The sequence below is a fragment of the Tauraco erythrolophus genome, chromosome 2 (genome assembly GCF_009769465.1).
Source record: "Tauraco erythrolophus isolate bTauEry1 chromosome 2, bTauEry1.pri, whole genome shotgun sequence".
NCBI lineage: Eukaryota > Metazoa > Chordata > Aves > Musophagiformes > Musophagidae > Tauraco > Tauraco erythrolophus.
In genome coordinates this window covers 9,969,770-9,985,306 of record NC_141466.1, presented here as the reverse complement: position 1 = coordinate 9,985,306, position 15,537 = coordinate 9,969,770, and the positions used below count along the sequence as shown (strand labels likewise).

Here is a 15,537-nt window from a genome sequence, read left to right as displayed (position 1 = left end):
CAAAGGGAGCTTTATCAGTGTGCAATAATCACAGATTCAGTTTTGATTAAAGCCTTATTTTAAGGTTGTAAGAATGCAGTGAGGTTAGAAGCTGAATGAATTGCAGAAGAGTGGGTTTGGGGCCAGTGGAAATTGTCATCAAATACATCTGAAGATGATCCCAATCCATATCTCAGATTTTTTTGTTGTTATTTCAGTTTAATCTGCGGCCATGGCAAATTACGCTTTTGCAGATGCAAAACTGATTGGTTTGATGTGAGGGGCTAATGTATACGTTCAGCACCTCATATCACTTTGTCTCTGTGGATCAATTTTATCATGGCTCAAAGGTTTTGATCAGTATTTAGTGGGAAGAAGAGTAACCTATCTCGATTGTTTTTCGAATGGTTTATAATCTTTATAGCTTACTGCTACACAGAACTCGGTTCAGCAGAGCACTCAGACATGTGCTTAAGTGCTGTGCTGAATGAGATTTATAATACATCACTCAGTATGTGCACCTGTGAAAAACCCACCAGTACTGCCATAAAAGATAGAATATTGTATATATTATCCTCTTCTTGAGGAAAGGGAGACCACATATGGCAGATGCTATTCATGTTGCTGCATGAATTAGTTAGCTCCTCTGATGACAAGGGTGACTATGAGGTCCTAAGCAGAACAGTAATACTGCATATTACAAGTGATGCATTCTGTAAAGGAAAATGTTTCCCATGGAGACATAATCAGAAAAGAATAATAATAAAGTGTTTCATAGGTAATTTGCATACAATGTTTCAATGTCCAATTGGGTAGGAACACAAGGTTTGATTATGAAAAAAAATAATTTTATGACACTTTGTATGATTCCATATTTTACTTTCTCCTTTGGCATCCTGCTGTTGTTCAAGGTATAACCAAAGGGTACCAATTCGAGTTTTAGAAGGGAATGAGGAGGAAATCATCACTATAATGGCTTTGTTCTGATGTCTAAACTCTGGATTCAAACCCAAAGTTGTTGATGTTTTTACATAATTCATTACTTCCCTCGTTGTTGAAAACTATGCCCTTTTGCTTTAATGTCATAAAAAGGTATTATGTTCGTTTATGATTGTGTTGCTAAATTCACCTTTGTTGCTTTTGTTTACCTTTGTTGATTTTATTTTATTTTGTTTGCAGGGTTGTTTCCCGCAGTGCTGAACCTGGCTACTAATGCTCTCATCACAACCAATGCTACCTGTGGAGAAAAGGGTCGGGAAATGTACTGCAAACTTGTTGAGCATGTTCCTGGACAGCCTGCGAGGAACCCTCAGTGCCGTATTTGTGATCAAAGGAGCAGGGTTCCACACCGTACGTGTGCCATTTTCATTTTGTTCCTTTAAAAAGACTTTTTCCCAAAGTTTGTAGATAATCAGCAAACAAAACTGTAGGTCACTGGCCTGATTACTATGAAATGTCTGTCTCTTTAAATTGGGTTACCTGTCTCTTCCATTGGCATTTCAAAATCTGTATGTGTTGTATGTACTCCTCAAACTGAACTTTATAATTCAGATTCTTGAAGTGGAGCACCTAAATTCAGGTTTAGAAAAATTAAGTATCAACAGCTGTTGTTGAATTCTCTTGATATATACTGACTGTGATTGAAAACCAGATGACTTTCACCTGCATACCGACATGTGGAATTTGAACATTTTGTCCAATCTAAGCAACATCTGAAATTTCAGTTTAGGGCCAACTCCAGTTTTATTTTGCTGTGTTCTGGGATATTTTTCTTTTTCATTTGGTATTAATTCAGTTTCACTGAGGCAGCAAAACGAAAATAAGGTAACGGAGCACTGCTTGGTTTAATTGCTTAGTTTTTCATATTAAAATTGATTTTTGGTAACATTGCCTTTTTTTAAGACTACACGGAAGCAAAATCAGTTTTCAAGTGTAAATTTGTTATCATCTCCTTCAGAGGTGCATATTTCTAACAGTTGGGAAGATTAGAACTAAGAAAATTTCTTAGTCAAGTCGTAAAAAATTAATTTCACATGACCTTGCAGTGAAAGACATGAATAGCATGAACGTTGTTAGATTTTTGTGGCTATATTGGCACTGTAGATGGTAGAAGGTGTAGAGACACTTAAGACAGCAGATAAAATGTTGAAGAAGCACAGCCACAGAAGCATGGAGACGGTTTCTCTTTTTCCCCAGTTGTTTCCCTCTAAAACCTAGCTCAGATATATTCACACCTCATGACGAAGCACATTTAAGCATGTGCTTAAAACTACAGGAAAGAAAGAACAGACACCATTTAATCTATCTGCTAGTTGTAGACAGGATCTATGTCTGTAGCCTTCCAGACGGAAGTTGTTTAGTTTCTCCTTAAAAACTTGCTCCCTGGGCCACCTTTCTTAGACTTATTTTACCCGTTACAAAGTCTTTTCCTAATAGCTAATCTGCATCTTCCTTGCGGAAATTTCTGTTGCCTTTTTCCTAACTTCAGTCAATAAAAGGAATGGATTATTCCCTTTTTCTTTACAAAAGTCTTTTCTGTAGTTGAGGGTTGATGGTATTGCTGCTCTATCTAGTATCTACACTAAGCTATCTCTTTTCTTTCATTCTCCTCACAGGTTATGTTTTCTAGAACTCTTAACTGTGCAAATCGCAGTTCTCTGAATTCTCTCTGGAGGTTTTCATCTTTATTAAAATTCACCCTGAGCTTTTATCAGCACTGCATAGAGATGCAGGTTTGCTCCACAATGAACAGGATATATTCCTGTTTACTTGTTTTACTTAGATATTTTTCCCTTTTTAATGGTGTGACACCACTGAGAGATATATAGCTAGTTGTCCATTACAATCCCCAGAAGCTTTCTGCTAAATGGCTACCTATCCATTTGCTCCCCATCTTGTATTTGTGAAGCTAATTATAATTGCCCCAGTATAGACTGCATCATTTGTCTGAACTCAGTTGCAACCTATTTTTTTTCCCCCAGATAGTTTTCTGAGTTTCGATGTCTTCTTTAATTGTAGTAAATGTCACCGTCTGAGGAAAGGTCATACGATTTTGCAGCAATATAAGCATTCAAATATGTTACACTGTAGTAGTGTGTCTGAGAGAGATTTCAGGGGTTTTTGGAACCATTCCGACTGGCAGAAGCACTGTGCAATACATTCTTTCCCTTCTTTATAAATGGGTGTGGAGACACGCACGCACATCATACAAGATTTTTACTATCAAGTTTGTTCAATTCAGAAGGCAAACCTAAACCAGAGCTGGATTGCTTTATCCCCATGTCCTGCCTATGCTATCAGATAGTGCACACAACGTGCACGTCTATACACACACACAGATACGTATATAAACATAAACCCCATGGGAATGATTTATATCCCTCACTCCTACCCTCTTAAAAACTCGAATCTGCCCAGCTTCATAATGTCTGGTCTTTTGTTGCCAACCACATCACATTTTAAGATTTTTAAATGTTCATTTGGCATAAGGAAGTGCCTTTTTAAACAGAGATGGCTCATTAATAGGAAAACCATGTAATGTAACTAGACTTTAAGTGATCCCCCTGGAATGTGCAAGTCTGGAGTGCCTCCCCTTAATTACTGTAGTAGGAAATGAACACAAATTCCCTGGTTAATCACATATGAGCCCAAATTAAAGAGCACAGTTTGATGGACTCACTCTGTAGTTCTCCTCCTTGCCATCCATCAGGGAGACTGGTCCTTGAACTGCATTTGCAATCCAGTCCTTTTTGTGAATATTATATTATTTTCCCTTTCTTTTTAAATAGGCAAAACATGCCAGCAATTAATCAGTGTTTTCAAATTAATTATGATTAAACTTTCATAATGGTGATTACAGCTAATTGTTGATTCATCTCCCAACCCTCCTTCTCATGATTTACCTCTATATCAGTTTCACCTAAAGAGACTTAAATGAAATTTTCCTATGAGATAGCTCTGTCACAATCACTGAGGTCCTCTGAGTTTGATTTACAGGTGATTTTTGCTAGCACTCATTTAAAGCCAAGGTTTGTGAAGATGATGAGAGCTGTGGGAATCGACAGCATGTAAAGCATGCGTGTGTTTTGCTTTTCTCTTCAATATAAAGATAAAGCTACTAATAACATCACTTGCAGCACCAGTATTCTAACATGTAATTGTTGGTGCCCACTAATGCCACTGAATAATCTGATACTTAAATGAAACTTTTGGCATTTTCGATTTTGAGGGCTTGTGCCTTCCCTCACTCCCACAAAGCACTTAATTGTATCTTTAAATATGTTCAGACATTCTGGCTTTCCTTAATGAGCTAGGACTCCTGTCCTCCACAGGTGGTTGATGCAGCAAGAAAAGAGACACACAAAGTATCAGTCTGGCTGGCTGATTTAAATAATAATTAAAATAACAAGTAATTTAATCAGTTCATGAATTAATTATTTGCAATTCTAGGACTAGCTAGTAATGAAGCATATTGCAGTTTTATATCAAGAAAACCTGTCAATTTAGAAAGCCATCCTTAATGAAAGGGGTAGGATTTCTCCGCTCTTGTTACGTTCTTGCAGACAGAACCTGCGCAGAAGAAAGCTACTGTATTTGAATTTCCTTTAGGTTATTTTCCCCATAATGTACAGATGCATTCTAGGCGATTAGAGACTTGAAAATATAGATCCTTGTAGCTTTTAAAATTGAGGTTATGTTACTCTCCATTTCATACCAGAGAGAAACTGGAATTGACCAGAAAAAATAACCTGGAAATGTTGAGTGTGGCTTTTCTTAGTCTAAATAAAATTAAAACACTGTATAAGCAAACTTCAATAATTTACAAGATCTTGAAATCTAGGAGGGATTCAATTCTGTAAATACATTCTTATCCCTATTGTTTGGGATTCATTTGGGACCCTGCAGCAGAGTAAATCTAGACATGAAAAGTAATCTTGGCTTCAATATGGATTATAACCACCTTCGTATGCATGCGAGTCATACAATTTTCCAGTTGAGAAATATATTCTGTAATGATTTCTGAATCATTTCCTCTGTAATGACTTCTGAATTATTTCCTGATTTTTTTCCATGCGTGCTTAGAAATGTCTTAGAAATGCAAGTACCAGTATTACTTTAATCTCTGCTTTCCCTGCACACAGTACCTCGGGTTCCTGATTTGTTGTTTGTGTTGCAACATTTAATGACTTCACAGTACCTGAAACTTTAGAAAATTGCAGGAACTCTTCACTTCATTTAGATGCCTACATTTTCTATGGAATCAGAAGAGCCTCCAAGTCCATTCAGGTGTTCTGAATCACCTTCTTGTGATCTTAACAAAAATTAAACAACTAACATTAACTGAGTATTCCAGTAATAATGATAGTACCCCAAGAGTAAAAGAAAAAATAATTTCCTGGATTTTATTTTGAAGTGCTGCTTCATTAGTTCTTTAATTGCATTCAAATCTAGATTTTAGACCTAAAACCATTTAAATCTCCTAATAATTTTGAAATATATTTCTGCATTTCTGCTGCTCTAACAGAACGACATCCCATAACAAATGCAATTGATGGCAAGAACACTTGGTGGCAAAGCCCCAGTATCCAGAATGGAATTGAGTATCATTACGTGACCATCACATTGGACCTCCAACAGGTAGAATTCTGTATTTTTTGTTTCTAAAATGGCTTTCTTTCTTGCACAATAGAGGACCTGGAGTATTTTCCTCTTTGCTGTTTGTTGCTTTTATATTATGAAGACACACTCGTTTTGTCCTATAACTTTCTGTTGTTTATATGGATAATTCTGACTGACCCATTCATTGTAACGTAATGTACCAAATGAAAAACATATTTAATATATATTTTAATGAATTCATGTTTAAAATTATTTTTAAAATAACATTTTCAGTCTTGTTTGGTTTTTTTTTTTAAATAAGTTCTGGTTTGGATCTTTACAGACAATTAAAAGATAATTTCAGGGAAATATTCATATAAATAAAAGTTTATGGTTTGAATACTGTTCTTTCTTGTTTCAGTAGCATAGTACTGTACACTTAAACACACTAAAAGTGCCTAAATACACTAAAAGTAGTTCTGCTGTGCTAGGTTTACATGCACATGTGGTGGGTTATTTTGAGAGAGCACCTGGGTTAAGGAGGAGTTTGGCTAACGAGGTCCTTAAATTGCCTCCTGTTAGTGGAATCTTGCTTGACAGATGTAGCTATATAGAATGCAGTTATTTAATGCTTACAAAAATGCTATGTAGATTTCACTGTATGTAAGGAAGAGTATTTGAGGGTAGATAGAAAATAATTTTATTTTTGTTATGCCAAGATAAATACAGAACAACTATCTGGTACCAAATTTATTCATCATGTTATTAAACTTGACCATTTTGGTATTTAATTTGGTATTTAATTAAGTAGAAAACAAATTATTTTTTTTTTTTTTTTTTCCCCTTTAAAATCTTCTCTGGTCTGTGGCTGGCCCATATTTGTCTGCAACTTGAATCAGACCAGAAAACATAATCTGTTTTCCACGTATTAAGAAAAAAGGGAAGGCCCTTAATCTGGCTCACTGAAGAGAGATTCCCCTTCTCAGCTCTCCCGGCTTTGTGATTTCTTCATTGAGATCGGTTTTCTCTTTCAGTTTATTATTGGTTTATCAGTTTCACTTGGAACGTGCCTGCCCTTATCTCCCTCATTTCTCAAATAAAGAAGACAAGAGCTGATTATCAACTTAAGTGGCTTGAATAAAACATAGTTTGTTAGAAAATAAGAATAAAGGAAAGGCAGGGCATTGAGACGTGTATGTGCATGCATGCACACAATTTTGTTGTAAGAGATCAAACTTAGGCCTGAATTCAGAATTCCAGGAAGATTTAACAGATTCATGCTTGGATTTCTAGTTTTTGGCTTGATTTCTTGTAAACAAACTGTCATCGAAATGATTTGATGGTAAAAATTTTTGTAAGTACCTTGTATCTGTGACACCGAAGTACTTGGAAAACAGTAGTCTTTATACCTGGAAAAGCCTTTGAATCTTGGAAGAATTATTAGCATTCTGGCTTTGGAGCCCTCATTGTTATTGGCAGAAACAATCCTGCACCTGTGTCTCTGGCCTTATGTCCACAGAAGTGTTCCATGTGCGTTTCTGTTTCGGTCAGCAGAGCTCAACCTTTTTACAGAAGTTTGAGTTTAAGCTCCTGTGGCATTAGAAAATTACGATTTTTTTTTTTTAAATGTCTTAAAATTTCAGAGTTATCAACTGGTTTCCCTTTACAGCAAGGGACTTTTGTTGGCTATGATCTCTTAATATGTTCGTAGCTCTCAGGCATTAGAACTAAATTACCATCCTTGTTTTTCATCACCCTGGTGATTTTACTCATGTAGTTGTTTAGGCCAGGTCTGCTAACTAGAGCTTTACAACTTCTGTTTTTTTCTACTGTGTCAGTATCTAGATTGTCCTAAGAAATAAGCAGATGTGTGTACTTCCTAAAGTTTTGGGTTTCCTAATATACTAAAAAGTAGCAACTACAGGGACAGTGACTATATTGAAGAAAAAGTACCGATTGTTCTAATGTGTTTAAAAGACTTCTTTGTGTGCCAGTTGACAGCAGTCCGAGAATACTGCACTGTGTTGTGTGGGTTCGGGTTTTCTGTTGTTATTTTATTTAAATGAGGCAAGGCTCAAGTATGAGCCTGTTTCTTTCCCATGTTCTCTTGCTTATTGTTCAAAGAAAGCTTGGCAGTCCTTTTGCAGTACTAAAGCCAATATCTTCTCTTAAGCCCATTTAGTTTTATTTGCTGGAATAGGAGCAGCGTCGAGGTTCCCATGTATGTCAGAGAGGTGGGATAAGACCCTATGTCACTAATGCTGTCTGGCACACTCTTTATGATCTGAGTAACCCGTGTAGTTAGGAATGCATGCTATGTTTACTCACCACCTTACGTGAACAGAACTATGGTTTTCTTCCCCAAAATGTACTAGAAGGGATGTTGCAATTTGCATGGCTTTTAGAATGAGAGTTGTTTGGAGTTTGAGGAGTATTAGGAGTTTCCGTTTACTTAGTTGGGTATTTTGTAGACACGCTTATTTGGTTATTTTATAGACACAGCGCTGTAGGCTTTATTAAAGTAGTCAGTAAAATACAAAATTTCTCTTCCAGCTAGTGTCAATGCATAGCAGTCACTATGAATGATGAAGGTCACCAGATATCTTTGAGACTTCACTTAAAAGAAATACCATTCATTACCTTTGGCTTATATGAGATTCAGTAATTGCTATGTTTGTGTTGATAAATTCTTGCTTTAAGTATAAAAATGCTTAACTTCCTTTTGTGAGATAGAAATAACAAATGACAAATCTACAAGTAATGGACTGAAAATTGCAGGAATGCATTAGTTTGTATGTTATTACTGGTAATTATGACAGTACATGGAATGCTTTTAGCAAATCCTAATTTCATGAAAAAAATCAGGAAAATAATTACAATTTCTTTATTTATGTAATTCTTGGCCTTTTGGGGCAGCTAAGTATTTTTTTACTTTATTGTGTAGTGAAGTTGTATAAAAATGGTGTATACTAGTTAACAATACATAATAAACTGAAGAAATAAAATGTATTTAACTTCAGAAGGAGCCAAAATATTATCAATCAGGTTGGGAAAAATGCAATGTTTTTTTTCTTTAGTCCCAACAATTGAGGTTTACCATAAAACTTATAAAGAGCTTTCCTCTACGATGAAGGCTAGGTTTCTAATGCATTAAAGTACATTTGAAATTTGTACCCCATCTATTATAAAAATATGAGTCTAAAACTGAAATGATTTGGTTTTGAGCACCTTTGCTAATTTGCACTTAACCCTTCACTTTCCTAGATGTTGTAGCCATTTTGACAATCACCATCTTATCTCTTTCACAAGAATGTTCTGGAACGGTATTCATAGCTGTATATGTGAAACTATTTTTTACAGTGGTTTTCATCCAACAAGTGCATAGGAGGTCAAAATATGAATGTAGATTTATTTGGGAGTTGCTCAGACCAATTTAAATGGAGGTTAAAACTGAAGAGTTGAGCTACCCTGGTTACTGAAAGTGAAGCTGTGGATCGGAGTTCGGCAGGGTAGGTTCACCAATGTGCTAGGGTTGTTGCATCTCTGGAGCACTCACAAATTACCAAGACAAGTTGTCTGCTCTTCCACATCTCTTACTCCTGATGGTTGTGCAGGGTCTGTGGGTTTCACCTTGAGAGCAGTGGGCAGTTCAAGTGCAACAAAAGTAACTCAGGTCCCGTGGGTGCAATGTTTAGCCGGACAGAAAATGAGCCTTATCTTCAAGAAGTACAGAGAAGGGAGTTGGCAAAACGAAACGCTTGGACTTCCAGGGAGAACATATTTCCAGTAGTCATGCCATCTCAAATCTTTAGTGAGTTTAATTTCACAGTGATATGGAAAATTAGTAGAGTATCTTTAAAGAAAATTGGCAAACACACAGGAAAACCAGTTGGCAGTTTGAGGTGAGGTGGTCAGCCCATCTGTTTCTGATTTCTACACACATCAGGACACTTGTATTAACAAATTCCCTGCTGTTGTGAGGAACAAGGACATTGGCAATACCCTTGATATTGCTAAGATACTTGTGCCAGGAGCATATTTATGTGGGTTTTGATTTATTTTACTATGTGCTTTATATTTTTTTAAATGCTGCTGGAATATTGTATGTGACTTGTAGATGTATTGAACTCGGGTGGACACAGAGTTAATGTTCTGGCAGAAAATTCTGGACTTAATAAGTATATCTTTATTGCCCGAGATTCTGGAGGATCAGTTCAGTGTCCAAGTAATCTTTTCCAGGCATGTATTTCTGAAGAAAAAGAAAGTAGGTGACACTCAGAGTCTCGTCAGATCTCATGAGGTGTGTGTGAGAGCAAGAATAACTGATTAAGCTACGCAGTTGCTTTCTCTGTAAAGCAATTGCAGTTCATCAGTTTTAAGTTCCTTAAGCTCTGATAGTGCCTGACTCTTTGACGTTGTTTTTTCATCCTGTCCTCTGCCCTCTTTCTGTAGGAAGGGAGGAAGGAGTCTGAAAAATTGTGTTCTGACTCCATGTAGAAATCACTGCAGACCCACTTCTCCTGAAGTGTATTTCAGTACTTTTTAGAATGTAAGTTTTTAGACCCATGGACTTTACTGTTTGAGTGGCACATATTATACTTTGGGAAGCGGCGTTTCTGAAACTATATAGTGAACTGAATAATGAAGTAGAAGAATGCTTGACTTGCTCAGAAGCATTTTGAAAAGCATTTAGAAAAAGCAGACAGCAATATTCTACTAATGCTAGATTCATTATTTTGTAATCCTTTATTGTCCAAAAATAATTTCAATGGAGGATTTTGATCTAATTTTGAATGGTTTCTTTGTTATTTGCATCACTTTAATAGTCATGATCAGAAATGCACACACATACACACGTGTGCGTGTGCACAGTCACAAACATATATCAAGTGTCCTTTATAAGGGTCATGCTGGCAAGAGGAAAAGAATTGCAAAACTGAGCGATTGCTTTTGCTTTCTCTGTACAACACTGTACAACTAAGTAACTCTGGCAAAAGGCAGTCATGAGAGAACTAAGAAACTGTGACAAGATGAATGGCAAAATTCAGGCTGGGACAGGAAAATAACAGGATGGGACTCAGACTAGTGTTGTAAAAGCTCAGTGTGGCAGTCTGTGGGAAGAGCTTAAAAGGGAGAAAAAAAAAACCTATCAGTGAAGGGAAACAGAATCTGTATCTGCACAGCTGCCACCAAATTGAAAAAAAGATCATTAGGCAGGAAGAGTCCCATGGAAAGTACATCCTCACTCTTTGCTACTATAGGCATGACAGCTACAAGCATCAGAAATAGCATGTAATAAACTCCTGAAAGTAATATTTCACAGCTGAGATACAGATACCACATGCACAGTATGGACTGTGATTCATTATTTTGTTACTGTGCTTTATAATTCTTGAATTTTTTTAGAATTATTTTTATTTTAAAGCTTGAATTTTGGGTTGCATGCAATACATAATATGTTTATACATCTGCTGTTATGCTGAACAGTACTATACATCATATGAAATGTGACCTATAGTTTGAACATCTGAGTAAAATTCGAAACCAACTGAGGAAAAAATCTGAATATTGATACTTCAATTTTGCCTGCATTAGCAAAGAGTGTGTCACAGTTGGAGAGAGGGGGGACAAACTTGGGAGAGGACTTGTGTTTATTTGGTGCTGAGGACCCAGCTCACTTGTCAGGAAATTTACTTCAGGCTAACTCTATTCTGGACCACAGACTGAATGGCTCTTAGCAGCTACAGTGAATCCGGTATGTCTAAGCATGTTCACCTGGCTTAGTTCTTATCTGAAGGAAATCCAGTTCATGAGCTCCATGATCTATTCATGATATGAACCAAAGCAGACTCAGGGAAGACCCAGGGAACTACAGGCCAGTCAGTCTCACCTCTGTGCCTGGCAAGATCATGGAGCAGATCCTCCTGTCAACTATGCTAAGGCACACAGAAAATAAGGAGGTGATTGGTGACAGCCAACATGGCTTCACTAAGGGCAAGTCCTGCCTGACTAATTTGGTGGCCTTCTATGATGAGGTTACAGCATTGATGGATAGGGCAAGAGCAACTGACATTGTCTACCTGGACTTATCCAAAGTATTTGATACTGTCCCACACGACATCCTTGTCTCTAAACTGGAGAGACATGGATTTGACGGATGGACCAGTTGGTGGATAAGGAATTGGCTGGATGGTCGCACTCAAAGAGTTGTGGTCAACGGTTCAATGTCCAAGGTGGAGGCCAGTGACGAGTGGTGTTCCTCAGGGGTCAGTACTGGGGCCAGTGCTATTTAACATCTTTGTTGGAGACATGGACGGTGGAATCAAGTGCACCCTCAGCAAGTTTGCAGATGACACCAAGTTGTGTGGTGTTGTGGACACGCTGGAGGGAAGGGATGCCATCCAGAGGGACCTTGACAGGCTGGAGAGGTGGGCCTGTGAGAACCTCATGAAGTTCAAGAAGGCCAAGTGCAAGGTCCTGCATGTGGGTCGGGGCAATCCCAAGCACAAGTACAGGCTGGGTGGAGAACAGATTGAGAGCAGCCCTGAGGAAAAGGACTTGGGAGTGCTGGTCGATGAGAAGCTCAACATGAGCCGGCAATGTGCGCTGGCAGCCCAGAAAGCCAACCGTATCCTGGGCTGTATCAAAAGCAGTGTGGCCAGCAGGTTGAGGGAGGTGATTCTGCCCCTCTACTCTGCTCTCGTGAGACCCCACCTGGAATACTGTATTCAGCTCTGGAGTCCCCAGCACAAGAAGGACATGGAACTGCTGGAGCGAGTCCAGAGCAGGGCCACAAAGATGATCCAAGGGCTGGAACACCTCTGCTGTGAAGACAGGCTGAGAGAGTTGGGGCTGTTCAGCCTGGAGAAGAGAAGAGAAGGCTCCGGGGTGATCTTATAGCAGCCTTTCAGTACTCAAAGGGGGCCTACAGGAAAGCTGGAGAGGGACTTTTTACAAGGGCAATGGATTTAAACTGAAAGAGGGCAGATTTAGATTAGATATAAGGAAGAAATTTTTCACTCTGAGGGTGGTGAGGCACTGGAACAGGTTGCCCAGAGAAGTTGTGGATGCCCCGTTCCTGGAAGTGTTCAAGGCCAGATTGGATGAGGCTTTGGGCAGCCTGGTGTAGTGGAGGGTTTCTCTGCCCATGGCAGTGGGGTTGGAACTAGATGATCTTTGAGGTCCCTTCCAACCCGAACCATTCTATGATTCTATGGTAGACAGGAACAGTTGGGAGTTCCACCTGAAAAGCATGCTCCTTATCTCAGCTAAAAAGCTAATGTGGATGTACCTATGTAAGCTCTGTCTCTGAACAGAGTCCAGAGGTTATGTTAAGCCTATCAGAAGCCACACAGACCAAAATGGTGTATTCCTCTGTCTTAATGCAATATTGCTGACCTTTTTTGGGGAAGAAGGGAAGTACAAGAGAGGAGAAACCTCCTGCAAAGAGACCTTGCTTGTGGAACCTTGCTTGTCATTTGCTCCTTTGCTTTGCCAGTATGACTGTGCTGTGTTGATAGCTGTTGGAAGAAAACATTATTTTTAGCTGTCAGTTCCCTTGAGGGGAACAGCATTAGACAGATCCCTTGAGGGAGCACAACTCTCTTTCAGAAGGAGTTCATCACTGTTACACAGCAGCAGAGTTCGCATGTTTGTTAGCCAAGGATGAGTTGAGACAAGCGTGACAAGTACTGTCTTGCAGAACCGTGTTGAAGATGTTGCCCAGATGTGTATTCAGACTGAGAGAGGTTACCTGTTCCTAATATGTTTGATTTAAAGATGGCTCTTTTTAATGAAAAAGCAATGAGCAATTAAATTTTTATTTCCATCACCACTTTGCTGCCCACTTTTAGCCTTCTTCTCTCTCCCTTCTGGTGTTTGACTGAGGTGATCACAAGAAGATTGCTATAGGAAGGGTTGGCTTGGAGCACCCGTGTAATCTCAAAAGTAAAGCTGCCCTTTGTGGCTAGCCGTTTGTTTGTGATCCTAGTAAAAGAGATTGCCTGTTTCGTCATCCCTTCCAAAGCTAGTTCAAAAACATGGAGTCTAGGAACTGTGTCATGTAGCAAATTAAGTAGTAGAGATCATGAATTTACTGAGTCTGCATCCCCATTCATTTTCTTTTCTTCTTAAAGAAGAAATAGCCAGGTTTTTGAGAAGTTGTAGGGTGATTTTGGATTCTGGAGCCATCTCTCTGCTGTCTAGTTTCAAAAAACTAATTGAACCCATTGTGCAGGTCTTTGTCTTTATAGTTGAACCCCACAATTAGATCCGGTTAAACTAATCCTTAAGGGATTGACTGAAGTCACTCTTACAGCCACAGTGAAATACAAGGTAAATTGGACAATATGATATGTCGCAACAGCACTGCTTCTTTTAATATAGTTTTATAGTTTTTTATTTTAACTCACAGCAGTTCACGAAACAGTGGCTAAGGAATCAGAATGTGCTGAGCAATGCAGCCATATTAAAACAGCCTGCATACATGATCTGCACCATGTTATAGGAAATATCTGTGTCACTAGGAGATTCCTGTTTTTCACATTACATTTTCTCTGCTCTGGAATATCAAATACATTTTCCAGTGGGGAATAAAAAAAAATACAGCTAACTTTCTATGAAATAACTTTTGATATCAATGTGATAGGTTGGCCCTTGCTGGACATCAGGTGCCCACCAAAGCTGCTCTATCACTCGCCCTCCTCAGCTGGGAAGGGTAGAGAAAATATAATGAAAGGCCCATGGGTTGAGATAAGGACAGGGAGAGATTACTCACCAATGACCGTCATAGGCAAAACAGACTCAACTTGGGGAAATGAGTTTAATTTATTACCAATCAAATCAGAGGTATGGTAATGAGAAATAAAACCAATCTTAAAAACACCTTCCCCCTACCCTTCCCTTCTTCTTTAGCTTAACTTTACTCCTGAATTCTCTACCTCCTTCCCCCTCAGCAGTGCAGGAGGACAGGGAATGGAGGTTGTGGTCAGTTCATCACACGTTGTCTTTGCTGCTCCATCCTCTTCAGGCGGAGGACTCCTCACACTCTTCCCCTCATCCAATGTGGAGTCCTCCATGAAATTCTCCAATGTGAGTCCTTCCCATGGGCTGCAGTTCTTCATGAACTGCGCCAGCATGGCTCCCTTCCACAAGGTGCAGTCCTTCAAGAACAAACTGCTCCAGCATGAGCCTCCCACGAAGTCACAAGTCCTGCCAGCAAACCTGCTCCAGCATGGGCTTCTCTCTTTCCACAGGTCCACAGATCCTGCTAGGACCCTGCTCCAGAGCGGGCTCTCCATGGGGGTCACAGCCTCCTTTAGGCATACATCTGCTCTGACGTGGGGTCCTCCACAGGCTGCAGGTGGATCTCTGCCCCACCGTTAACCTCCATGGGCTGCATGGCTACAGCCTGCCTCACCATTGTCTTCACCATGGGTTGCAGGGGAATCTCTACTCTGGTGCCTGCAGCACCTCGTCCCCCTCCTTCTTCTCTGACCTTGGTGCCTGCAGAGTTGTTTCTTTCACATATTCTCACTCCTCTCTTCTGACTGCTATTCCACAGCAGCTTTTCCTCCTTCTTAACTATGTTATCGCAGAGGTGCCACCACCATCGCTGATGGGATCGGCCTTGGCCAGCGGCACGTCTGTCCTGGAGCTGGTTGGCATCGGCTCTAACATGCAGAGGGGAAGCTTCTAGCAGCTTCTCACAGAAGCCGCCCCTGTAGTACCCCCCCACTACCAAAACCTTGCCACACAAACGCAATACAATCAAATATCAGAACAGCTAAAGGAATAGACAGAAGGTTAATGACACTGTTTAGTCTTGGATACAAGAACCAGATTAGTAAAATTAAGCACCAGTTGATCTTCATATGTTAAGCTTGTATGTATGTCCAAATGCTTTACTTAGATTTTCAGTTAATATTTTCTTTTTATCTTAGACGGACAGTTCTGTGTGTC

The 15,537-nt window shown here is 39.2% G+C and overlaps 1 protein-coding gene across 1 annotated transcript in view; it reads left to right on the top strand.

Annotated features, from left to right (window-relative positions):
* Nucleotides 1-211: 211 nt before the first annotated feature.
* LAMA2 (laminin subunit alpha 2) overlaps nt 212-15,537 on the top strand; it is a 303,089-nt gene continuing 287,763 nt past the window's right edge. The window contains exons 1-3 of the mRNA XM_086631963.1: nt 212-248; nt 1,159-1,329; nt 5,504-5,616. Coding sequence (XP_086488089.1) covers nt 212-248; nt 1,159-1,329; nt 5,504-5,616 — 321 coding nt within the window. The remainder of the gene's footprint in view (nt 249-1,158; nt 1,330-5,503; nt 5,617-15,537) is intronic.